This window comes from Mobula birostris, chromosome 7 (assembly GCF_030028105.1).
Source record: "Mobula birostris isolate sMobBir1 chromosome 7, sMobBir1.hap1, whole genome shotgun sequence".
NCBI lineage: Eukaryota > Metazoa > Chordata > Chondrichthyes > Myliobatiformes > Myliobatidae > Mobula > Mobula birostris.
The window spans coordinates 86,872,218-86,897,672 of NC_092376.1; the positions used below are offsets into that span (position 1 = coordinate 86,872,218).

Below are 25,455 nucleotides of genomic sequence, written 5' to 3' on the forward strand. Positions count from 1 at the left end.
AGCAGGCCAGGCAGCATCTCTAGGAAGAGGTACAGTCGACATTTCGGGCCGAGACCCTTCGTCAGGACTAACTGAAAGAAGAGCCAGTAAGAGATTTGAAAGTGGGAGGGGGAGGGATGGAGCCAAGAGCTGGACAGTTGATTGGCAAAAGGGATATGAGGGGATCATGAGACAGGAGGCCTAGGGAGAAAGAAAAGGGGGAGGGGGGAAAAACAGAGGATGGGCATGGGGTATAGTGAGGGGGACAGAGGGAAAAAAAGAATGTGTGTATAAATAAATAAATAATGGATTGGGCACGAGGGGGAGGTGGGGCATTAGCGGAAGTTTGATAAGTCAATATTCATGCCATCAGGTTGGAGGCTACCTAGACGGAATATAAGGTGTTGTTCCTCCAACCTGAGTGTGGCTTCATCTTTACAGTAGAGGAGGCCGTGGACAGACATATCAGAATGGGAATGGGATATGGAATTAAAATGTGTGGCCACTGGAAGATCCTGCTTTCTCTGGCCGACAGAGCATAGGTGTTCAGCGAAATGATCTCCCAGTCTGCGTCGGGTCTCGCCAGTATATAGAAGGAAACATCGGGAGCACCTGACGCAGTATGTCATCCCAGCTGACTCACAGGTGAAGTGTCGCCTCACCTGGAAGGACTGTCTGGGGCCTTGAATGGTAGTGAGGGAGGAAGTGTAAGGGCATGTGTAGCACTTGTTCCACTTACGAGGATAAGTGCCAGGAGGGAGATCGGTGGGGAAGGATGGGGGGGACAAATGGACAAGGGAGTCACGTAGGGAGCGATCCCTGCGGAAAGCCGGGGGGGGGGGCGGGAAAGATTTGCTTAGTGGTGGGATCCCGATGGAGTTGGCGGAAGTTACAGAGAGTTATATGTTGGACCTGGAGGCTGGTGGGGTGGTAGGTGAGGACCAGGGGAACCCTATTCCTAGTGGGGTGGCGGGAGGATGGAGTGAGTGCAGATGTATGTGAAATGGGGGAGATGCATTTGAGAGCAGAGTTGATGGTGGAGGAAGGGAAGCCCCTTTCTTTAAAAAAGGAGGACATCTCCTTCGTCCTGGAATGAAAAGCCTCATCCTGAGAGCAGATGCGGCAGAGACGGAGGAATTGTGAGAAGGGGATGGCATTTTTGCGAGAAACCTGTGACGTTTGCATCAAAAACTAACGCAGTCCAAGGATGCAGGTGTCACCATAATTGGAATGCCAACGTAGCATGCCCACAATTTACTAACCCAGATGTCTTTGGAATGTGCGGGGAAACCAGAGCACCTGGAGTAAACCCACAGTCACGGGGAGAATGTACAAACTCCCTATAGACAGCAGCAGGAACTGAAAAACGCAAACACGAGGAAATCTGCTGATACTGGAATTTCAATCAACACACATCAAATTTGCTGGTGAATGCAGCAGGCCAGGCAGCATCTCTAGGAAGAGGTACAGCTGACGTTTCAGGCCGAGACCCTTCGTCAGGATTAACTGAAAGAAGAGCTGGTAAGAGATGTGACTGTACCTCTTCCTAGAGATGCTGCCTGGCCTGCTGCATTCACTAGCAACTTTTATGTGTGTAGCGGGAATTGAACATTGATTGCTGGGCTGCAAAGCATCATGTTAACTACTACCCCACCATGCCGCCTGGTAGGTTGAACATGAGCCAGCAGCCGCACCACTTCATCTGACCAATCAACAAATCTCTAGTTCTCTCTCCCTCATGTTTATCTAATTTATAGTTAAATTAAATTGTGATAAATCAGCCCAGATTGAGGCTATAGAAACAAGGGTGAGGTCATAAAAGGGAAACTTCGATCCCTAACACCAGGAAGTGCTTCACCCATGGAATGGATTACAGTGACGAGGCCAGGGAAATTTCAGTCAGGTGCTGCAATTGAAAAAGGAGTGTATGCTTCCAAAAATGAATTTGCCACTCTCTCTTTTCTAATGCCCTGTCAGTATTTAGGATTTTAGAATGCTTAAACATGCCGTGAGGTGCTACCAACTATTTCATTCAATCCTGGTTAACCTTGCTGCAATTATATAGGGCAACTGAAGTATCATGTACTCTGTTAACCTCTCTCTTATAAAAAGGGATAGTCCAGTTACTTTAGCAAACGATGACCGGACTGGTTCCACAGAAGGTGGGATTGCCAAATGAGGAGAGATTTGGTACTAGGTATATAGTAACCAGAGTACTGAAAAATGAGATTTCATTGTAACTTCAAGTTTCTAACAAAATATGAAAATCATATATAAAATAGACACTGTTGCTGGAACTATGAAATAGATTCAGAAAATTGGTTGTAATTTAATCAGGATTGTTGTAATTTAAGGTATTTTTATGCGTTACACCGTACTGTACAAAACAAATTTCACAACACATCAGTGATAATAAACCTGGTTCTGATTCAATCCTGCACCAGTGTACTATGTTTATTTTGTTACTTGTATTTGTACACATGTAAGTTATGTATTACTGTACTTATGTTAACTTTAGGTTAACTTTATGTTTGTCACGTACTGTGCTGCTGCTGCAAAAAGCCAATTCTCATGGCATTATGTATGTCTACTTTTGACAATAAATGTGAATTTGAATCTGGCACAATCTATGAAATAAATGCAGTGTAAAAGCAATGTATTTGCAAAATGCAAAGCTGTAATCCTTCCTTTTATCTGTAAATTTCTGTCCTCTCTGTAGCATAACTTGTTTCACTCCAGCCTTTGGCATCAAACATTAACGGCTTCATATTCCACATATTCCCTACTGAATATATCCAGTGTCGTTCACTTTGTTTTGCAGGATTCGAAAAGGTGGAAGCAAGGAGGCTATTTCCTCTGGCTGAGGAGTTACTGTCACAGTTATTGGGTAGGCCATTGGGACTGAGATGAGAAGAAACGCCTTCACTCATTTTATGAACATTTGAAAGTTTGCACCCTTCAGGTTTAATCGCTGTCTTCATTCCATATGGGGCTCCCTAACTTTTTCAAAATGCCGGGGATTGCGGGATATTAGTATAGCACAGGGAAATAGACGGTACAAACAGCGCTACGCAGGATCCTCATTGCAATCTTGCTACCCTTCTCTCGCTTGGCTACGCGTTGGCGTCACTCGCCAATCTCCGGAAAATATCGGTAATCTCCGCAAGCAATCGGTAATCTCCGGAAGATATCGGCAATCTCCGGCACCTGCAGTGGGAGGGAGCGCGGTGCATTGTGGCGCAGGAGCCGGTGATTCTCCATATTTACAGCAGCCGCCATTTTGTGTGTGTTTCTGCAGCGTCTCCGGGTCTTCGGGGGAGAGTAAGTGTGAAACTGCCGGAGGAGTTCCAGGAGAGGGCGGGTGGTCGCCTGTCGGTAGACGAGGTGAAGCCGTCCAGTACACGGTTGCTTCCCTTCTCCATAGCGTAGCCCGGGAGTGAGTTCAGGCCGCGGCGGCGGCCATGGGGAGGTCTCGAAGCCGCAGCTCGTCGCGCTCCAAACACGCCAAGAGCAGCAAGCACGGCAAGCGGCGGACGCGCTCGCACTCGCGGGACAAGGAGAGGCCGCGAAAGCGCTCCAAGTCCCGGGAGAAGAAGAGCCGGCGGCACGCGACCAACCGCGAGTCGCGCTCCCGCTCCCGCTGCCGCAACACTCCCGAGCGCATCGACATCTTCGGCCGCAACCTAAGCAAACGCAGCAGCCTGGACGAGAAGCAGAAGCGCGAGGAGGAGGAGAAAAAGGCCGAGCTGGAGAGGCAGCGTAAGATGTGAGTGCACGGGGCGGGAGGGCGTCGAGACACAGACTCCAACTAATCCGCCCCCCTCAACTCCCACGGCCTATCATCCAGGCCTCGGCATTGAGTACTGAATGATGTGGGGCCTGAAGGGAGGGACTTGTGAGGATTCCATTCGGGGGTGGTTCAGAGCAGTGCTGAGATGTCACCGTGCGTGGATAGAGAACGGAACCTTTGGCTCAGGTGGCCCTTGTAAAATGGTAGTTTGAGGGCTGTTCCCCTTAATGAGCGAAAATCAGATTAGAGGCTTCACCAGGTTTTGGCTGAAGGTCATATTTGTGAGTTAATATGACCACGAAAAACAATTGACGGTACTGTGTACAGCTTATTTTTCAAATTTTTATTCTTGCAGAATGGCCGATTAATAGTGCCAACTAAAATATGCATAAAGGAATAGAAACCAGGTTAACGCAATACATTTCGAGCACTCGAAAACCACAAATTCTGTGGCATCCATTGAATCCAACTGTCGTGTTATTGAAATCCTTTCTAATATCTTAGGCAGATCTTTTTTTCAATTGCAGTCTGCTTCTCTGCTGTCCAATCTGTGATCATTACGAAAATAGCTTCTTGGGTATTGCGAGTAGTTAATACCAAAATGAGTGTCAGTATTGGTATTTGATAGAGAAACGATGACTGATTGTCACCCCAGGTAAATGTCAGAATAATTGACTCTGACCCTTGATGAGAAGAAAAATTATCTTTTAATTTGAAGTGTGAATGTAAAAGTTTTCTTTGCCTGAATAACATTAGCATTTAGTATGTTCAAAACAGAGATATAGTTTAAGGGAATCAAATATGAGGAATAATATAGTCTGAAATTGAGGAAGCAGATCATCCCTAATAATAAGTTGGCAGGATATTCACTGTGGACCAAATGGATTACTTTGCAAGAGTATGTGGAGCTGCTGTCAATCTGTCTCCTGTTTAAACTATAAACCATGAAGCATAGCAGAATCAGGCTATTTGGCCCAGTGTATCTGCTCCGCCATTCAATCATGGCTGATCACCAGTCTCTGGCCTTTTCCCATAACCTTTGACGCCCTTACTAATCGAGAGCTTATCAACCTCTACTTTAAATATGTTCCGTGACTTGGCCTCAACATTATCTGTAACAAAGAATTCCACAGATCCACCACCCTCTGGTTAAAGAAGTTCTTCCTCATTTTTTCTGTTGTAAAGTGAAGTCCTTCTATTCTGAAAAAGGGCATTTAAGTATCAACACAAGTTACTCTGCAATCTGCTGTATTCTAATAAAATCAGCTTCAGTTATATTTCAGCCATCTGTTATATTTGAATTATCTCATTTCCTAATGCTGAGTAAATCTGCACTTCACTCTGTCACTGGTAACCTTGCAACCTGAAATTGCATTATATTCCTACTTTTGTACCAAAAGTTTTTATGTATTTATTATATTCAGTGGAATTTGTCATACAATGTAGAGTACTTTTTTGACCCATCAGTCTCCTTTTACAGAATGTTACAGAATCTAAGAGAAGCTGCCACCTTCCCAGTGAATTCTACTGTGTTTCCTTCCTCTTTCAAAATCTTTCAAAAGAAAATGAAAGTCCAGCGAGATGGAAATCTGTGAAAAGAAAAAAAAAACGTTATCTGGGAACTTCATTGCAACCAAGCAAGAGAAGTGTTAGCCTAGATCAGCCTTTCTCAACCCTTTTGCCCCGGAGGAACCCTTGAAATAATTTTCAGATCTCAGGGAACCCCTGCATTAAAAGAATATCTACAGCTCACAGTTCGTTGGCGTGATTAGTAAGTTGTCGATATAATAATCCAAAAATAATTGTCAATGCTCTTTTGAGTAGAGAGTGAATTTTTAGCCAGTCTTTCTTGAAGAAAAAACAGGTAGTTAAGCTTAGCTTGCCTTTCTTGAAATTAATCTTTCTTTCGCTTTCATAAATTTTAAAAACTCATAAGGCAAACATAATAAATTTCTGTTAAATAACTGGCTAAAGTCAAAAAGGGGTTTGTTTTTTCTAAAGATGGGCTAGGTAGATTTAAATAAAGTTTGTAAATTGATTTTAATGCTATTTACAACATGAAAATTTATTGACAGTGCTGAATAATAAAGTTACTAAAAAACATAAGCCAAAGTAATATGAATAAAAATATAGCCTAAGATACAGTTTTATGCAAGAATTTGAAAAAGAACATGATCAGGCTCAAATATAGGTCTAAAATGTGAAACCTTTGCAAATACTGCACGAATACTCAATTCTGGGTCAAACTTAAGATAAGTGCACACGGATTTCACCTTCAACTAAAATGAGACTATTTCTATCCTTGCTCTTGATGCTTGTTAAACAGCAAAAAGCTTGCTCACATGTGTTAGAAGTTGAAAACTGCTGAAGAACGTTCATTGCTTTCCTATGAAAGGCAGGATACTCTTCTTTCACAGAAATCTAGAACTTGTCCGGAGCAGGTCAATAAATCTCATCTTGATTGCACGATCAGGCTGCAGCTCAGGAAGCTTTTCCTCTTCTCTCAAAGTCAGGTTGTCAGGCTGAGCAGAAAATTCAACGAAAGAGTCCCTCACCCAGTCATACATTTGTGTTGAAAGGGAGGAAGATATTGTTCAATTTTGTTCTGCAATTCTTCTAGGTGGTTTTCAATAAGAATCGAGACTGATATCCTTCCTCACTCTCAATCCCAAACAGCTGTGGAAGCACTTCAAGATTTCCTTTTGCAACATGATTTTTTCAAAGATTCAGTTTCCTTTTAATCCAAGAGTCTTATCACTTGAAGTCAAAACATTTTCTTCAGGGCCTTGTTCAACTGATTCATTTGATGAAAAATATCTGCTAAGTAGGCTAGTTTCTGCAGCCATTCTTCATCTTCAAAGCACTCAGCAGAATCTGGCCTACTATTTTCTTGAAAGTACTCCTGCTATTCACCTTTCGGCTCAAACACCCTGTTGAGAACACTACTTCTGCTAAGCCACTGGATTTCTGTATGTAGCAGGAGATTGGTGTGCTCTTTGTCCAGGTTTTCACACAGATTTTTAAACTTTCTCGAGTGAACTGGTCTTTGTTTAATAAAGTTAACCATCTTTGTAGCATCATCCAAACAATTTTCATTTCATCTCCGACAATTTTTGACATCAGCACCTCTCTGAAGAAGGCAGTGTGTAATGACAGCGTCAGGATTTTCTTTTTTTTTAACAAGAAAAACAAAATCTCCCATGGAGCCAACCATTGATAGTGCACCATCAGTACAGATGCCCACACAGACCTTGTGCTTCCAGATATGAAGGCAAAATATTAAATATGTCTTGGTATTTGCTTGTTTCAGGTAGTTCTTTGCAACAAAGAATTTTCTTGAATTTCACCATCATTTACAAATCTTACAAATGCTACAACATGACTTTTATTGGTGAAATCAGTTGACTCATTAACCTGGATAGAGAAACTGTTGTTTTTCAGTTTATCACAAAATCTCTTCAGCATCATATGACATGTCATCAGTGCATCGAATTATCATACTGTTTGAGAGTGAGACCTTCTCATTTTCTCGTACTGCATCTTGTCCCAGCACTTTACCCACTATAATTTTATATGCTGGCATTATTAGGTTCTCACCAACTGTGTGACTTTTCATCTTCTGGGTAATAATTTCTACTAAATAACTTCCTGAATCTTTTTGCTGACTGTGCTTTTAACAAAAGTTTTACTCTGTTTTGAGATTCCATAACCATTTAAAATAATCTGCATTTTTGGCTGCCATATTGCTGTGATTTATAGTTAAATGTCTTTTCAATTTTGCTGGAGCCATTGCTGCATTTATGATTTGTTTACTACAAACTAGGCACAATGGAGTAGGATAACTTGGATCACTAGTCCATGTAAACCCATTGCCAAATATCAGACATGTTTATAAAACACAGCTGTTAATAAAATATAAAAAAGAACGGCATAATAAATAACTAAACGAGAAAAATGCAAAAAATATGAAAACTTCACAATACAATTCACTTCTAACCTACACAATCCACCTTTTGCAACGTTTATAACAGCAACACGACAGGCCAGCAGCTGAGTCGCAGCACGTAAAAATTCTGTCTTTAGAATGAAAATATAGCACTCACCAAATTATCCCGTCTCATGTCAAAAACTGAGAATGGACTTAATCAAATAACCATGGTCCTACTGGGCTGAGAGCCCTCTAATGAGATTGTTAATGGGGCTGCTTGGCCACTGCCCAGCACTGCGAGCACTAGCACCATGTGTTGCGCAAAGTTTAAAAAGTGATTTTTAAATCTCGATCTCTCGTGGAACCCCTAGTGACCTCTCGGTTCCCCGGAACCGCAGTTGAGAAACCCTGGCGTAGTAGGAGAGATAAATGGGAATTTTTCTGACAGGTGATACCAGATAAAGGGCAGTTAAACACCTTTATCTGCAAAATGTGTTGCCAAAGCACCAAACACCAACTCTTAATGTACCCTTAATTTCTGTACCATGATCTGCATCAAACAGAGCAATACGGCTAATGCAGTCACCATACCTCATTTAATCAGATTTTCCCTCCATTGCTTCCAGTTTTTCCTTCCAGCCTCTCTCAAATCAGAATTCACTGTATAGATCAATTGTTTCAGCTAGTTCTTGTCACTTTGGAGTTGGATCTTACTATATTTGTTCTCCCTTGATCTGTTTTCTTCCCACATGCATCTATAATACTTCAGGTGTCCTCTGCTACTTTGGATAACGATTCCATGATGTGCAGTCCCTCTGCACCTCCATCTGATGGTTATGTGCTTCTTTCTGTAAAAGACTTAACCGTTTCCTGCTTTAAACATACTAATTTGCCTGGCTGAACGCATCTTCACATTGAACAACTTTTTCAATATCACTCATGGTCTCCAGATCAAAGGTGTAGATACAGCTAGTTGAATGGGCTCAAGCCGTGCCATTTGGTGAACTTAATGGTCAGTTCTCAGACCACTCCCAACTTTTTCTCCATTACATTGATGCTGCTTCCTGCTTGTGCAGTACTCTAATTTCATCACTTTTGCATCCAATTTCCACCTTTTTCTCACCATCACAGTCAGATATCTGACTCTTTCTGGAGCTCACCATCTTGGGCTAGGCTAGCCACCTATGTCCGCTACTTCCTTCTTTCTTAGTCATATCTCTCCTCTATCTTACCGTAAATGATACTTGACTCTGTGTTCATTGAATGATCCTTTGCCATTTCAGCTAGCTCCCAATGGGAGTTCACTATCACATACATTCCCCGTCCCTTTCAGCATTTTGAAGGGGGTCATTTCCTTTGTGACACAGTAGTCTACATGTATCTAATGTTTTCCGTGTCATGGCACTTACTCTATTCTCCCTCCTTATACCTCTTCATTTCCCACATTAATACGATGGGTTGTTAAGAGATGAAGTATGCATGCTGAAGAACCACTCTGCATGTTCATTTATTTTTTTCCGAAACGGCATTGTTGGTAAGGCCAGCATGTATAGTCCATTGCTGAAAGTCCTTGAGGTCGCCTTGTACCACCTTTTCGAACTGCTGCAGTGCTTCTAAAGAAGGTATTCTCAGATTGCTCTTGGGTAGGTGTTTGCAAGATAGATATCTTGTGAAGGACCAGCAAATGAAATTGGAAACAACTTTGATAAGGACCACTGATGTAAGGGCTTTTGGATTTTCCTATGTAAGATTTCCTCTGATGCCCAAATTCTGTAAACATGCTAAGGTCCTTGGTTGGTGTCGACCATGGATGTTGCATTCTAGCTGTCTGCATCAAAGTCGATACGCAAGACAAGGCAGTACAATATGGAGAGCAAGTTGCTGCCTATGCAGCAGGCTTGCTCCCTCCATGGAGTTGATGAATCTGAAGGAATGGCAGAGACCAATACAATTTGGCACCAACGCCGTCACAGGAGATGCCAGTTAGCTTTGAATTCAATGTAGGGTAAACTAAAACAAAATACATCTTAAAATTTTAAGAGAAAAGCTTTTGCCCAAAGTCGTACCATTGTGAAACTTGTTATCCCATGAAAATGTTAAGGCCTTTAAGGGCAGCTGGATAATTTATAGGAAGGAAGTACTATTCTGTTTTATTTGTAGCGAGAAATGTACTTTTCAAGTGATACCCTTGTGGTGCAGAAAATGAGATATAAAGAATTAGTGTGATGTGCTGATAGAAATGGGTGAAGTAACAAGGAAGTGGCAATTCCTGCGACACTGTTGGTGCCAGGCTGTATCGGTCTCTGCTGTTCCTTTGGGTTCATCAGATGTTCGGAGAGGGGGAGCTTGCTGTCCATATCGTACTGCCGAGGCTTGAGTATATAGACAGCTAGGGTGCAATAACCATGGTCAACACTGATTGATGGAGGCCTCAAATAGAACAAGGAAGGACAATCATGCAGGGAAAAGCAATTCAAAGCAGATCAGCTAAATTGCCTTTTTTTATCCCCAAAAATTGAGGATCATGATTTTGAAGGAGTAGCTTGAAATATTTTGAGAGATACAATTGGTTATCATATACCAAATTTTAGGAGGGCATAATAAGATTGTGGCTATATAGTTAGATCATGGGGAAGAGGTTCACATTGATCAGTTTTTTCCCTCACAAGGTACGTGAGATTGATGCCTTTACATTATTATACTTGGTTCTGAATTGCTTACCAAACCCTAAGTCATAGAGCTTTGAAAATGGCCCTTGAGCCCAGCTCAATTGTGCAACCAATTTTTCTGATGGAGTTAGTCCCACTTGCCTGCATTTGGCCCAAATCCCTTTAAATCTACCTTTGTCTATACTTATTGCTGCCTCAATAAAGTTGCCAACATAATAAAAGATGCTGCCCACCCTAGACATTCCCTTGTACTTTGATGTCCCTAGTGGTACTTCTAGAGTAACTCGGTTGTTCACTTTTTAGATCAGTTACTGTGTACTAGTGATGAAAAAGTAGATAATAAGGCTCCTGGTCAAGTGGGCCATTTCAGCTGGGATTCTGTGTTTAACCATACTTTTGACTTGTGAGTGTTAGAGGTGTTTTTTAGTGAGTCGTGGAGTCTGTCACTCATTGCAATACTTGTTTGTTTGTTCTACTTGCATTTTAGTCAATAGTGAGAAACTTAACCATGGTATTGCTTACTGAATGTTCATGCAAAGCTATTTATTTGTTGAATTTGATCACCATCTAGTCTGGGATGATTAGTGTGATCTGCAACATTTCAAAAAGATGTCAATAGACTGCAGTTGATACTGACTGTAGCATACAGAAGAATAGTGGGCATATCAGTCTTTCTGATGACAGAGTTCATGCACTAGTTTTGGTCGTTTTATGTAATGGAGATTTTCTTAGGTTTTGTTTTGTGTATTTTGTCTATGTGCCTGCTTCCCTGGGAGAATTCTTTCATGATGTTAGAAGAAAGGACTGCTTTTTACTGTTAGGATTGGTTTTAACTAATTGATAGGCCAAATTTTTTTTACGGTACACTAGTACATATTTTCACAAGATACTCCAGGATCCATTTGGAAAAAGTTGCACATACATGATTCGCGAAGTTTTTTTTGAAGTTGGTATGGCAGAATATTTTCACAATTTAAGTTTTTAGTATAGTTTGATACATTAGAACATAGAACACTATAGCAGCGGACAAGCCATTCAGCCCACAGTGTTGTGCCAATTTTTATTCCATTTTATACTAAATGTCCTCCTATGAATCATCCATATCTTCCCAAATTTCCTTCTTGTTCATGTGTAGTGTCTAAAAGCCTCTTAAATTCTAACAGCTGCCTGTTTCCCTGGTAACCTATTCTAGGCAGCCACCACTCTCTGCTTAAAGAAAAACACAAAAGAAAATTTGTCCCTCACATCACCTTTAAACTTCTGCCTTCTAACCATAGAAGTACATTATCTGGTTTTTGACATTTCTGCTCTGGGAAAAGAATCTGGCTGACTACTCTGTCCACAGAATTCTTAAAAAAAAACGCCTCACCCTGTGATGCTCCAGTGAGAACAACGCAGGTTTGTTCAACTTTATAATTCATAGCTTGTAATCCTAGTGTCCTAGTAAATCTGTTCTGCACGTTGTTCCTATCCTTCCTTGGTGTGATCTAACCAATGTTTTACATAGATGGAATATTACTTCTTTACTCTTATACCAAACATCTCTACTAATGAAGGCGAGCATGTCATACATCTTCTTTACCAACTCATCCACTTGCATAGCCACTCCTCGGCACTATTAAGGAGTTCACTGACCATGATTTTTCCATTGCAACACACACAAAATGCCGAAGAAACTCAGCAAGCCAGGCAGCATCTAGAAACATAGAAACCTACAGCGCATTGCAGGCCCTTCGGCCCACAAAGTTGTACCGAACATGTCCCAACCTTAGAAATTACCAGGCTTACCTATAGCCCTCTATTTTACTCCATGTACCTATCCAATCCGCCTCCACCACCGTTGCCAGCAGCCCATTCCACGCACTCACCACTCTCTGAGTAAAAAAACTTACCCCTGACATCTCCTCTGTACCTACTCCCCAGCATATTAAACCTGCATCCTCTTGTGGCAACCATTTCAGCCCTGGGGAAAACGCCTCTGACTATCCACACAATCAATGCCTCTCATCATCTTATACACCTCTATCAGGTCACCTCTTATCCTCCGTCGCTCCAAGGAGAGAAGGCCGAGGTCACCCAACCTTTTTTTTCATAGACCATGCTCCCCAATCCAGGCAACATCCTTGTAATTCTCCTCTGCACCCTTTCTATGGTTTCCATATCCTTCCTGTAGTGAGGCAACCAGAAATGAGCACAGTACTCCCAACTGGGGTCTGACCAGGGTCCTATATAGCTGCAACGTTACCTCTCGGCTCCTAAATTCAATTCCACGATTGATGAAGGCCAATACACCGTATGCTGCCTTAACCACAGAGTCAACCTGTGCAGCTGCTTTGAGCGTCCTATGGACTCGGACCCCAAGATCCCTCTGATCCTCCACACTGCCAAGAGTCTTACCATTAATACTATATTCTGCCATCATATTTGACCTACCAAATGAACCACTTCACACTTATCTGGGTTGAACTCCATCTGCCACTTCCCAGCCCAGTTTTGCATCCTGTTAATGTCCCACTGTAACCTCTGACAGCCCTCCACACTATCCACAACACCTCCAACCTTTGTGTCGTCGGCAAACTTACTGACCCATCCCTCTACTTCCTCATCCAGGTCACTTATAAAAATCTCGAAGAGTAAGGGTCCCAGAACAGATCCCTGACACACTCCACTAGTGACTGACTTCCATGCAGAATATAACCCGTCTATAACCACTCTTTGCCTTCTGTGAGCAAGCCAGTTCTGGATCCACAAAGCAATGCCCCCTTGGATCCCATGCCTCCTTACTTTCTCAATAAGCCTTGCATGGGGTATCATCAAATGCCTTGCTGAAATCCATATACACTACATATTACTCTTCCTTAATCAATGTGTTTAGTCACATCCTCAAAAAATTCAATCAGGCTAGTAAGGCACGACCTGCCCTTGACAAAGCCATACTGACTATTCCTAATCATATTCTACCTCTCCAAATATTCATAAATCCTTCCTCTCAGGATCTTCTCCATCAACTTACCAACCACTGAGGTAAGACTCACTGGTCTATAATTTCCTGGGCTATCTCTACTCCCTTTCTTGAATAAAGGAACAGCATCTGCATCCCTCCAATCCTCCGGACCCTCTCCCGTCCCCATTGCCAAAGGCTCAGCAATCTCCTCCCTCACCTCCCAGGGTAGCCTGGGGTACATCTCATCCGTCCTCGGCAATTTATCCAACTTGATGCTTTCCCAAAGCTCCAGCACATCCTCTTTCTTAATATCTACATGCTGAAGCTTTTCAGTCTGCTGCAGGTCATCACTACCATCACCGAGATCCTTTTCCACAGTGAATACTGAAGTAAAGTATTCATTAAGTACCTCTGCTATTTCCTCCGGTTCCATACACACTTTCCCACTGTCACACTTGATAGGTCATATTCTTTCCTGTTTTATCCTCTTGCTCTTCACATACTTGTAGAATGCCTTGGGGTTTTCTTTAATCCTGCCCGCCAAGGCCTTCTCATGGCCCCTTCTGGCTCTCCAATTTCCTCCTTAAGCTCCTTCCTATTGGCCTTCTCTCTGGGGGGTGGGATGGGGAAGTACAGTTGACGTTTTAGGCCAAAAACCTTCGGCAGGATCTTGGTGATCCACCCATTGCATTTTCATTCAAATTACAAGCAGCAGGTCCTTCCCAAGGATCTTGGCCCGAAACATTGACTGTACTCTTTTCTGTGAATGCTATTTGGCCTGCTGAGTTCCTCTAGCATTTTGTGTGTTGCACCAGTATCCAGCATCTGCAGATTTTCTCTTGTGATGATTTCTCCTTTAATTTGACTTCCCAAAGTGCAGCATTTCACACTTTCTCAGGTTAAACTTCATTTGCCACTTCTTTGCCCTGCTTTGATTTATGTCCTGCTTTTTTATATATAGTCCTTCACACAGTCCACATCTCCACCAATTTTGCTGTCATCTGCAAACTTGGTAATCCACCCATCTGCATTTTCAATTAAATTATAAGCAGCGGAGGTCCCAGCACTGATCCTTGCTGAACAACACTGATCACAGACCTTCAGTCAGAATAACAACCTTCCACCCCTACTCTGTCTTCTATGAGCAAGCCAGTTCCAAATCCAAACTTGCAATTCACTCTGGATCCTGCAAATCTTTATCTTTGAATCAGCCTATGATGAAGGACCTCATCAGATGCTTTACTAAAGTCCATGTAGATAACATTCACTACCTTACCCTTATCAAGGTTCTTTTGGAACTTAAAAAAAAGCTTGATCAAATTTGTTAGGCTTGCCCTGCACGAAGCCATGCTGACTGTCACGAAGCAGGCCATGCCTTTCCAAATACATAAAATCTTACGCTTAGTATCCTCTCCAATAGCTTCCCTACCACTGAAGTGAGGTGTACTGGCCTGCATTATCCCTATTTCCTTTCTCAGGGAGTTATCCATCTTAATGCTTTTCAGAAGACTCAGCAGTACCTCCTCTCAATTTCAGAATTTCCCAGTATATTAGCATGCCCTACACTGCTTTCACTACCTTCCTCAGTAAATACTGACCACTCCCTCTTGAGTCCAAGAACAAATTCCCTTCTTTATCCTTGAGCAGGCTTACCCTCTCCTTAGTTATCCAATAGAAGTAAAGCATTTATTAGGATTCTCTGTATTTTGTTCACCAAGGGCATTTCACGCCCTCTTTTGGCTTTCCTAATCACCTGCTTGATCACTTCGATGCTATCTTTATATTCTACAAGGGCCCAGTCTGATTTTAGCTTCCTAAACTTTAGATATGCTTCCTTTTCCTTCCTGACTAAATTTAGACTTCTCAGGTCATCCAAGGTTCCCTTACCCTTACCATCTTTGTTGGAACATGCCAATTATGAACTCTTAATCAGCTCCCTCTTGTCAGACATGGATTTGTCTGACAGTAGCAGCTGTCAGTCAATACACCCCCTTAGCTCCTGTCTTGTTATATTGTAATTTGCCTTTCCCTAATTTAGTACCTTCTCAAAATCCACAGTTATCAACATAGTGAGTTGTGATCACTAGTCCCACAGTGTTCATCCACTTTCAGGTCTGTCACCTGGTCTGGCTCATTTTTCAAAACCAGGTCCAGTATGCTTTCTCCTGTAATTGGACTCTGCACAAACTGTTCTAAGAAACTCTCTTGGGTACACTGAAGAGATCCTGTCCAATCTAAGCCTCCTGAAATAAGGAAATTCTAATCAATGCTGGGGATGTTAAAAGTCCCCTACTATGACAACCCTGTTGTTTCTGCACCTTTCCATTATCTGCATGTTTTTTCCTCCACCCCTCAGTGGCTATTAACCGGTGTGGGGAGGGGTTACTTATACCATAATATTTGATGTGATTCCCATCAGCTTATATACACTTTTCTTATTTAAGAGCTCCACTCAAATTTCCACTGTGGATGAGTCCTCCTGTGTCCTCAGTACTGCCATTGCACTCTCCCTTTATTGGTAGTGCAACTCCCCCATCTCTGAAATAACCACCTCATTGTCACTTCTAAGAGAATGAAACCCAGCAGCTTTGAGCTGCCTGTCCTGTCCCTCACACTGCCAGATCTCTTTAGTGGGAACAATATCATAATTCCAAGTTCTTCCTCCTCATTCCTAGTGTTGAAATGAATGCCTCACAGGTCCACAGTGTTTGTTAGCCTGTCCCTTGCTGTCCTTCCTTTCAGTTTTGTATACCATTTTTCTTTGCTTCAATCCTACTATCTGTTGCCCTACTGCTGTGGTCTCATCCCTCTGCCACTCTAGTTTAGATCTCCTTAATCTCCCATTGAGGAGATTAGCTCCCTCTAATTCAGATGGAAGCCATCTTGTTTGTATAGGTGCCTGCTGAAATTGGTACCTTAGCCACATATTGAATTGCACTCTGCATCTATTTCTTAAATACTAGCATGTGACATGGGTTGTTACTGCTCCTTTTTGTTCCTTGTGGCTTTGGGCGGCATCTTCTGCAGTTTCCTTAGCATTTGTCTGTTTTTATGAGGCCGGATTGCTAGTCCAACACTCAACCCAGCGTGGGTGGAAAGTGTGTAAGGGGCTGGCCAGATTTGAGACAATTCACCTCGAAGTCTGGTGCTGATACCACTATATCACCAGCTGGCATATGTGACATGGGTAGTAGTCTTGAAATTACAACATTAATCATAGTTTTACTGGAAATACTGCTTTCCATGGAACATTCAATATTTCTTTAATACTATTTTCAGTGAGTTTGAGCTCCAGCATTTATTCCTGAAGACTTAACAGCAGTAATCTGGATCTTGCCAACATTTCTCAAGATTTATGCCTTTGGATCCCGCATTGTGTGCATCCTGAAGCAGAGTCTACCTGTTGTGTGATTTCATTAAGAGCCGTAGACTTAAGTAAAGGATTACTTACTTAAGCCCATCATCTCTACTAAAGGCTGATTTATACTTGTGCATCAAATGGATGCCGTAGGTACAGCGTAGCCGCAAAGCCTATGCGGATCCCTACGCCATAGTCTGACGTGCACCTCTCCCAAAATGTAACTACGTGTCACAGTAACGCAGACCGCAACAACTGTGATTGGTCTGCTTGGTAGCATCACATTTCCTCCTATGCTGCAATAGCTTCCCATTGGGCGACTGAAGGGCAGGGAAGGAACCCTGGCTGCAATGCTTTCCGTACAACTTTACAGACCTCCGAAATTAGGAGGACACATTTCGCTTTTATGAAAAAAGACACTTGCTTTAAATTTGTTTACCCAGAGAAAGACTACCATGACCATGAAGCCTTGCACGGGCAGGTGTGTGCGCATGCGTGACGTGCACATGCGTGTACGTGCCCAAATAGCAGAGCGACGCAGACACACCAACGCACAAGTATAAATGCTCACAGCGGTGTAGCCCACTTGCGTAGGCTATGGCGTTAGCTGGTACACATAGGTATAAATCAGCCTTAAGACATAGGCTGCCAACAACAGCTCACCAGAGTCCTCTGTCCTAAGACAATTTTTCAGGTTGTCCTCAGGTGTTGTTCATCTTCTTAGTGTATCCTTCCTTTCCCAGAGATGATATCTTTGGAGCTTCTGTTGATGTTTCTGTGGTTTTTATGGGCTGGGGTTAACAATCCCATGCCCAACCCTCCTTTCATGGCCGGGCTTGGGATTGCTTAGGATGGAGTTCAGAAAAGGATAAAAAGGATGAAGAGAATTTTCTATTTTTATGCTGTTGCGGTTTTTTGTAGCATTTTTAATATTTTCAGTTACTACTAGAAGAAAGGGTCAAACCACTTCTGTAGGATTTGCTAAAAACTATCAGTCATAGGTAATGATTGCCCATGTCATACGACACGGTGCGTACTGATGATGTTAATATATGTATAGTGTGTTTATGTACGTGTATGTCTGCACACACAATATATACAATTCTGTTTCTAAAAGTGAGTGTTAACATTTCTAAACCTTAAAGCCATGTTTTCTGTCAAATCCTTCGAGGTTGCTCTTTGCCATTATGTAAATTAGGGCTATGCTGCTTAGGGCCTTATCAATAGACTTCAGGTGCTTCAGGTCCACAATATAGTTTGCAGCTGGGTTGGGTAGGTTTGTGGGAACACTGTTTGCAGTTGTGAACAGATCTACTTGCTGAAAGAACTTTTCTGATATGGAAAACTGTTGTGTTTTGTTTAAGTTAGTTACAAACTTCATTTACAATATCATTGTTTAACTTTAAAGATTGCTCAAGTTAGACAGAATCCATGGTGAGGGAAAATTAATGGTTTAGGTCAATGATCTTTCATCATGTGAAATATGATTAGTTTCACACATTAACTGTTTCTCTTTATGCTCTAGTGAGCAGTTACAGCATTTAGTTTATTTCAGATTGCATCATCTATCTCCAGTACTTTACACTGGGTTCACCAACATTAATTTAACACCATCACTTCCATCATCTCCAATGAGATATTACCACCTTTCCCCCACCTCCCCTTCTCTGCTTTCAGTATGGATTGCTCTACATGACTTCCCTGTCCACTTCACTCTCCTCATTGATTTCCCTCCTGGCACGTAGCACTGCAAGCATGACATGCTACACATGCCCCTGCACCTCCTCTGTCACCACCATTCAGGGCCCAAACAGTCCTTCCATGTGTTGGCGATACTTCACCTGTGGGTCTGTTGGGGTCATCTGTTGTATCTGGTGCTTCGAGTGCAGCCCCTTCTGCAGTGGTGAGACCCATTGCAGATTGGGGACTGGTCTGTCAAGCACCTTTGCTCTATCCACCACAATCTCCTGGTGGCTACCAATTTCACTTCAATTTCCCATTTCCATTCTGGCATATCTGACCATGGCCTCATCTACCACCGTGATAAAGCCAAACTCAGGTTGGAGAAGCAACACCTCATATTCCATGTGGGTAGTCTCCAACCTGACAGCATTAACATCGATATCTCTGATTTGCGGTAATTTCTTCTTATTCTTACTATATTTCTCCCTCCCCTCCTTGCTGTTTCCCCTCACCCTACTTTCTTATTTTGGACTTTGCTCCCAGTACTGATGAAGGGTCTCAGCTTGAATCATCATGTTTATTCCCATCCATCAATGCTGCCTGACGAGCTGAGTTCCTCTAGCATTTTGTGTGTTGCTATAGATTTTCTGCAACTGCATACTCTTGTGTTTATGACTGTAACTTCATTGTGTTCCTGCCTATACCCAGTAACCTTTCACTCATCTACTTAACAAGAATCCATCTATTGCCTTAAAATTATTCAAAAGATCTGCTTTCATATAATCTGTGGAAGAGTTCAAAAAAAGGCACATGAACCTTGGAGAAATAATCCATATCCACCCTGAGAAGACTCCCCAGGATCTTGTATATTTCAATTAAGTCACCTTTTACTCTTCTAACCTGGAATAGGTGCAAGCATAGTCCAACCTTTCCTCATAAAAACCAAAATCACTTTAGTAATCCTTTTCTGAAAAGTTTCCAACATGTCAGCACCCTAAATAAAGAAACCTAAACCCAGATGAGGTCTCACCAAAGCCTTACATAACAGGCACATATCTTAATGGAAATTCATTTCCTGACTCTGGGGACTTCCTGGCAGGGGACTCATGGAGTGAGCTGCTTTTGGGCGTTGCTCCGTACTCTTTACTTTTTTACATGTAACCACTCTTACTTACCTATACCTACACTAAACGATCTATATTATTGAACTACGACTTTTACTTATTGAAAATGAATACCAGAGCACGAGAAGCTAAAGAAGGGAAAGGTTCCGCCAGGAATGGAAAAAAAAATGGTGATCCTGGAACTTCGAAGGAAACTCCGATAACTATGGAACTAATGAAGAAACTTTTAGAAGATACGGTTAATCAAAGACTCACCGCAATTGAAAAAGCGTTGAATTTGAGGAAAGAAGAATCAAGAACATTCAGACGCGAAATCGACCAACATCAAGTCAGGATTTCGGAGTTAGATGAAGATGGCCATAAAAGAGAAAAAAGAATTGAAGTGCTTGAAAAAAGTTTAACTTCGGTAACTCAGCAATTGGAACACTATCAAGCCAAGACTATCGATCTTGAAAATCGTTCCAGATGACAGAATTTGCGCTTAATTGGTTTCCCTGAGGATGTGGAGAAGGGAGATCCTACTAAGTATTTTTCTAAATTGCTAATGGATGTGTTTGGCTCTGATATATTGGAAGAACCACCGATATTAGATCGTGCTCATCGCTCATTCCGTTTTAATCTGGAGAAATCGGCTAAACTGAGACCGATCATTGTTCGGTTTCACTATGGCCACGAGAAGGAACGAGTTATCCGAGCGGCTCGGAAGAAAGGTATGATCGAACTTCAAGATTTCAAATTCAGAATTGTTGAAGACTACAGCCAAGACGTACTGAAAAAAACGGATGGCTTTTAAACCTCAGATGGCAGAACTTTATTGTCGGGGCTATAAAATAGCGCTACTGTTTCCAGCCCGTCTGAGAGTGGTTATGCTGGATAACTCGCGCAGTCTGTTTAAAAATCCGATGGAAGTTCCAAGTTTTCTTGATGATCTGCCTCCCTTTACGGAGGATTAATCAATGTATCGTTTGGTTTTTTCTCTCGTCTCTGATTGTTTAGTCCGAGGTTTTTTCTCGATCTGGCAGTGTAGGTTCGTTTTATATAGTTAAAGGATATTAGGCTTTTCTGTTAGTGATCCTGTATATCTTACTCTTAATACCTTTGGGTAGTTATTTAGTTATAAGTTTAATGATTGTTTTTTTTTCTTCTCCCCAGAATCCTTGCTGTTTCTTGCGTCATTTTCAATCATTTATATTTGAAAAATTAGTATAGTAATATGATTTAATGTTTGATGTTCTTTGAAATATGAGTAGCAAGGAACTATTCAATACTTTTAAATGCTTTAGATTCTTTTTTTTTCTTGTTATAGCTAGTTTTTACTTTTTTCCATAAGGGTGGTGTTTTTCTTGATAAACATAGTTCTGTTGGGTCGCCCTCCGGAAAGATGGGGGTAGGTTTAGTCTTAGATTTAGCATTAGCCACTGTCTGGCTTTTTTCTGGGGTTTTGTGGGAGGTGGGTGGTATTTTTCCTTTTATTCCTTTTTCATTTTTCCTTTTTAAACGGGCTGACCAGAAACTACTAAAATGTCTGAAATGTCGTAACTTCCGGTTCCTCTTTGGACCTTTTTTCCTCTTCCGGGGTCATGAGTCTCTACTCTGGTTAACCCTTTACATACTTTATAGTCGAGCTCATTATGATGGATAAGACTATTAATTTAGTTTCTTGGAATACAAATGGTTTAAACCACCCGGTTAAACGGAAGAAAATTTTTAAAGTATTCCACAGGATGAATGCTCATATTATTTTTGTACAAGAAACTCATGTCCGGAAAGAGGATAATCAACGTTTCTTTAGATTCTGTAAGGCCCACAGTATCATGTGAATTCACAAGCTAAAGTTAAAGGCGTTTCTATATTTATAGATTCATCAATTTCATTTACGCACTATGAGAGGATTTCAGATTCTAATGGCAGATTTTTGTTGATTACTGGCTTGCTATTTAACAGAAAAGTTGCCATGCTCAATGTTTATGCCCCAAATGTTGACTGTCCTGATTTTTTTAAGAATCTCCTCATCTCTTCCCAACTTAAATGAATATATGCTGATTATGGGTGGTGATTTTAATTGTTGTTTAAACCCTTTGATAGATAGATCCAAGTTTAATCAAGCACATCCGAATAGATCGGCTACCCTTATTAACTCTTTTATGATCGACTCTGGAATCTCAGAAACTTGGAGATTCTTGCATCCGAATGACAAAGGGTTCTCTGTTTTTTTCACATGTACATCAGCACTATTCAAGAATTGACTACTTTCTTATTGACTCTTGATTAATTCCTTTTGTTACGGGTTGTGAATATGATTCTATTGCTGTTTCTGACCATGCACCGTTGAAATTATTTATTAGTAGAATCTACTAATTCTAGACAATGGAGATTTAATATCTCTTTGCTTCAAGATTCAGATTTCATTAGGTTTATTGATGAACAGATTAAGTTTTTCTTTACAACGAATTCCACGGATGATATTTCCAGTGGGATCCTCTGGGATACTTTTAAAGCATATATTCGTGGACAAATTATTTCATACACTGCTGGACTAAAAAAGCGAACTAATAAGGAAATACTTAAGCTGGTTGACAAGATTAAAGAAGTTGATAAGAAATATTCTATAGCTCCTAATTAAGAACTTTATAAACAGAGAGTTGAATTCAAATGGAATTTTTATTATCATCTTCAATTGAAAGTCAATTAATCAAAACTAAGAGTCAATTTTATATACATGGTGATAAAACTGGGAAACTTTTAGCTAATCAATTGAAATCGGCCTCGGTTAAACAACAGAGTCTTAAAATTCGTAAACAAGATGGCACTTTGACAGTTGACCATGAGATTAATAAATCCTTTGAAGAATTTTATACCTCTCTTTATCAATCAGAATTTCCTGATGACTCCACTATAATGCATGAATTTTTTAAAAAATTGAAAATTCCAAAATTATCATCTAATGAACGTTCAAAACTAGATGTACCTATTACAATAGAGGAGATAAAGAATGCTATTTTTTCAATGAATTCAGGTAAAGCACCTGGTCCAGATGGATTTACAGTAGAATTTCTTAAATTTTTCTCAACTACACTAACTCCTTGGCTATGTAGTGTTTTTAGGGATGCAGTTTCAATAGGTAAATTACCACAATCTTTCTATCGAGCTTCTATTTCCCTAATTCTTAAAAAAGATAAGGATCCTACTGAATGTGCATCTTATAGGCCTATATCGCTGCTGAATGTCGATTCTAAAATTTTTTCTAAAATATTGGCAACGAGATTGGAGAATGTATTACCCCAAATTATTTCTGCTGATCAAACTGGATTTACTAAAAATCGTTACTCTTTTTTTAATATTAGATTATTGAATATCGTTTACATGCCTTCACCCAAAATTCCAGAATGTGTCATTTCATTGGATGCTAAAAAAGCTTTTGATAGAGTTGAATGGGTATATTTATTCAATACCCTTGAGAAATTTAATTTTAGTCCGATATTCATTTCCTGGATTAAACTGATATATTTTACCCCTTTGGCCTCGGTATTTACTAAACAACCAAAGATCCCCTTTTTTTCATTTATTCCGTGGTACTAGGCAGGGTTGCCCTCTTAGTCCACTACTATTTGATGTTGCTTTGGAACCACTAGCTATTGCCATTTGTGACTCCCCTAATATATTTGCTATTACCCGTGGAAATGAGACTCATAAATTATCACTATATGCAGATGATCTACTGTTATATATTTCTAACCCAGGAAAATCTATTCCGGCAGTATTAAATTTGCTTGCTCAGTTTAGTAGCTTCTCTGGTTATAAACTGAACCTAAGTAAGAGTGAACTCTTTCCATTAAATATGCAGGTTCCCATTTATAGAAATTCTCCATTTAGACTGATTACTGATTATTTTACTTATTTGGGAGTTAAAATTACTAAGCGACATAAGGATCTATTCAATTTCAACCTGTTACCATTAATTAATCAGGTTAAACAACTGATTACTAAATGGTCCCCTTTGTCTGTATCATTGGCCGTATTAATGCTTTTAAAATGATTATTTTACCCAAATTTTTATATTTATTTCAAGCGATACCGATTTTTATTCCTAAATCTTTTTTTGACATTATTAACTCTAAAATTTCTTCTTATATATGGCAAAATAGAAATCCCAGATTAAGTAAAAAAGTACTTACAGAAATCTAAGAAAGAGGGTAGTTTGGCATTGCCTGTCCTAAGATTTTACTACTGGGCAATTAATATTGGATACTTAATATTTTGGACAAGATTGGAATATAACTCCAAGCCCACATTGGGTAAACCTTGAAGGCCATTCTGTACAAGGGTTTTCTTTAGCCTCCATTTTAGGAACTTCATTGCCTTTTGCACTATCTAAATTGAATAAACAAACTTTCAACCCTATAGTTAAACATACATTGCGAATATGATTCGTACAATTTCGTAAATTTTTTGGCCTGAATGAATTTATGTTATCAAGTCCTATTATATCTAATTTTTTTTCCTAACCTTCGGTAATGGACCAAGCCTTTTTGATATGGAAAACAAAAGGCATAATATGTTTTCGTGATTTATTTTTGGATAACTGCTTTATGTCTTCTGAGCAGTTATCTGAGAAATTTGATTTGCCTAGATCTCATTTTTTTTAGATACGAGTAAGCAATTTTTTAAATATTACGTTGCCTACCTTTCCGACTTTCAATCCTTCTGGCATTCTTGATAAAATTTTAGGTTTTAATCCTTTGCAGAAGGGATTAATAGCAATAATTTATGATATTATGAAATTACAGCCAGATATATCTGATAAAATTAAAAATGAATGGGAAAGGGAACTTCAACTTTCCCTACCTACAGAGAAATGGGATAAAATTTTTCAATTAGTTAGTACTTCTTCTATATGTGCTAAACATACTTTAATACAATTTAAAGTAGTACACAGAGCTCATATGTCCAAAGGTAAACTAGCTCGTTTTTATTCCCATATAAACCCTACTTGTGATAGATGTCACTCTGAAGTGGCTTCTTTAACTCATATGTTTTGGTCTTGTCCTCTTTTGGAAAAATATTGGAAAGACATTTTTGATATTATTTCAACAGTTCTATGCTTCGATTTAAAACCCCATCCTATCTATTGGATTGCCAATGGTAGAACATAGATCTTTGTCTTCTGTCTGTCGAATGATAGCTTTTGTTACTTTAATGGCGAGAAGATCTATTTTGTTGAACTGGAAGGAAACTAATCCTCCAACTACATTCCAATGGTTTTCTCAAACCATATTAAGTTTAAATTTAGAAAAAATTAGAAGTGATATTTTTGACCCTTCGGTTAAATTTGAAGAAACTTGGAAACTTTTTATGCAGCATTTTCATATGATGTAATCTGACCTTTCCGAATCTTTTTTCTAAACTTAAATTATATGATGAGAGGAGCGAAGTTAACGACATTATTGAACATGTCCTATATAAGCTGTTGGTCTAGCCCTGTTTTGTTTTTTTCTCTTGGGGTTTGTTTTTCTCTTTTTTTTTGGGTTTTTTTTTGTTTATGTATTTTTTTCTTTTTATTTCTTTTTTAATGTTTAATCTCATGAGTTTGGAAGTCTTTTATATCTATGTTACTTAAAATTCATTTTATATATGCTGATGAACATTTTTCTAATCTCTTTGTACCAACTTTGTTATTGAGTTGATAATTTTGAAAAATTAATAAAAAGATTTAAAAAGGAAATTCATTTCCTGACTGATAAATGATAGCATTCTATTGGTTTTCCTAATTATTTGTTGTACTTGCATACCTTCTATTTGTAAATCTTGCACTAAGACACTTTTTCTCGTGAAAGTGAAGATTCTTCTCACATTACTGAATCGAATTAACGTATCTGCAAATGTTGGAAATCCAGGCAACACACACAAAATACTGGAGAAACTCAGCAGCCCAGGCAGCATCTATGGAAAAGAGTACAGTTGATGTTTTGGGCCGAGACCC

The 25,455-nt window shown here is 40.2% G+C and overlaps 1 protein-coding gene across 1 annotated transcript in view; it reads left to right on the plus strand.

The window, feature by feature from the left end:
• Nucleotides 1–3,202: 3,202 nt before the first annotated feature.
• arglu1b (arginine and glutamate rich 1b) overlaps nucleotides 3,203–25,455 on the plus strand; it is a 59,520-nt gene continuing 37,267 nt past the window's right edge. Inside the window, exon 1 of the mRNA XM_072263511.1 lies at nucleotides 3,203–3,745. Within this exon, the coding sequence (XP_072119612.1) occupies nucleotides 3,441–3,745 (305 nt within the window). The 5' untranslated portion in view covers nucleotides 3,203–3,440. The remainder of the gene's footprint in view (nucleotides 3,746–25,455) is intronic.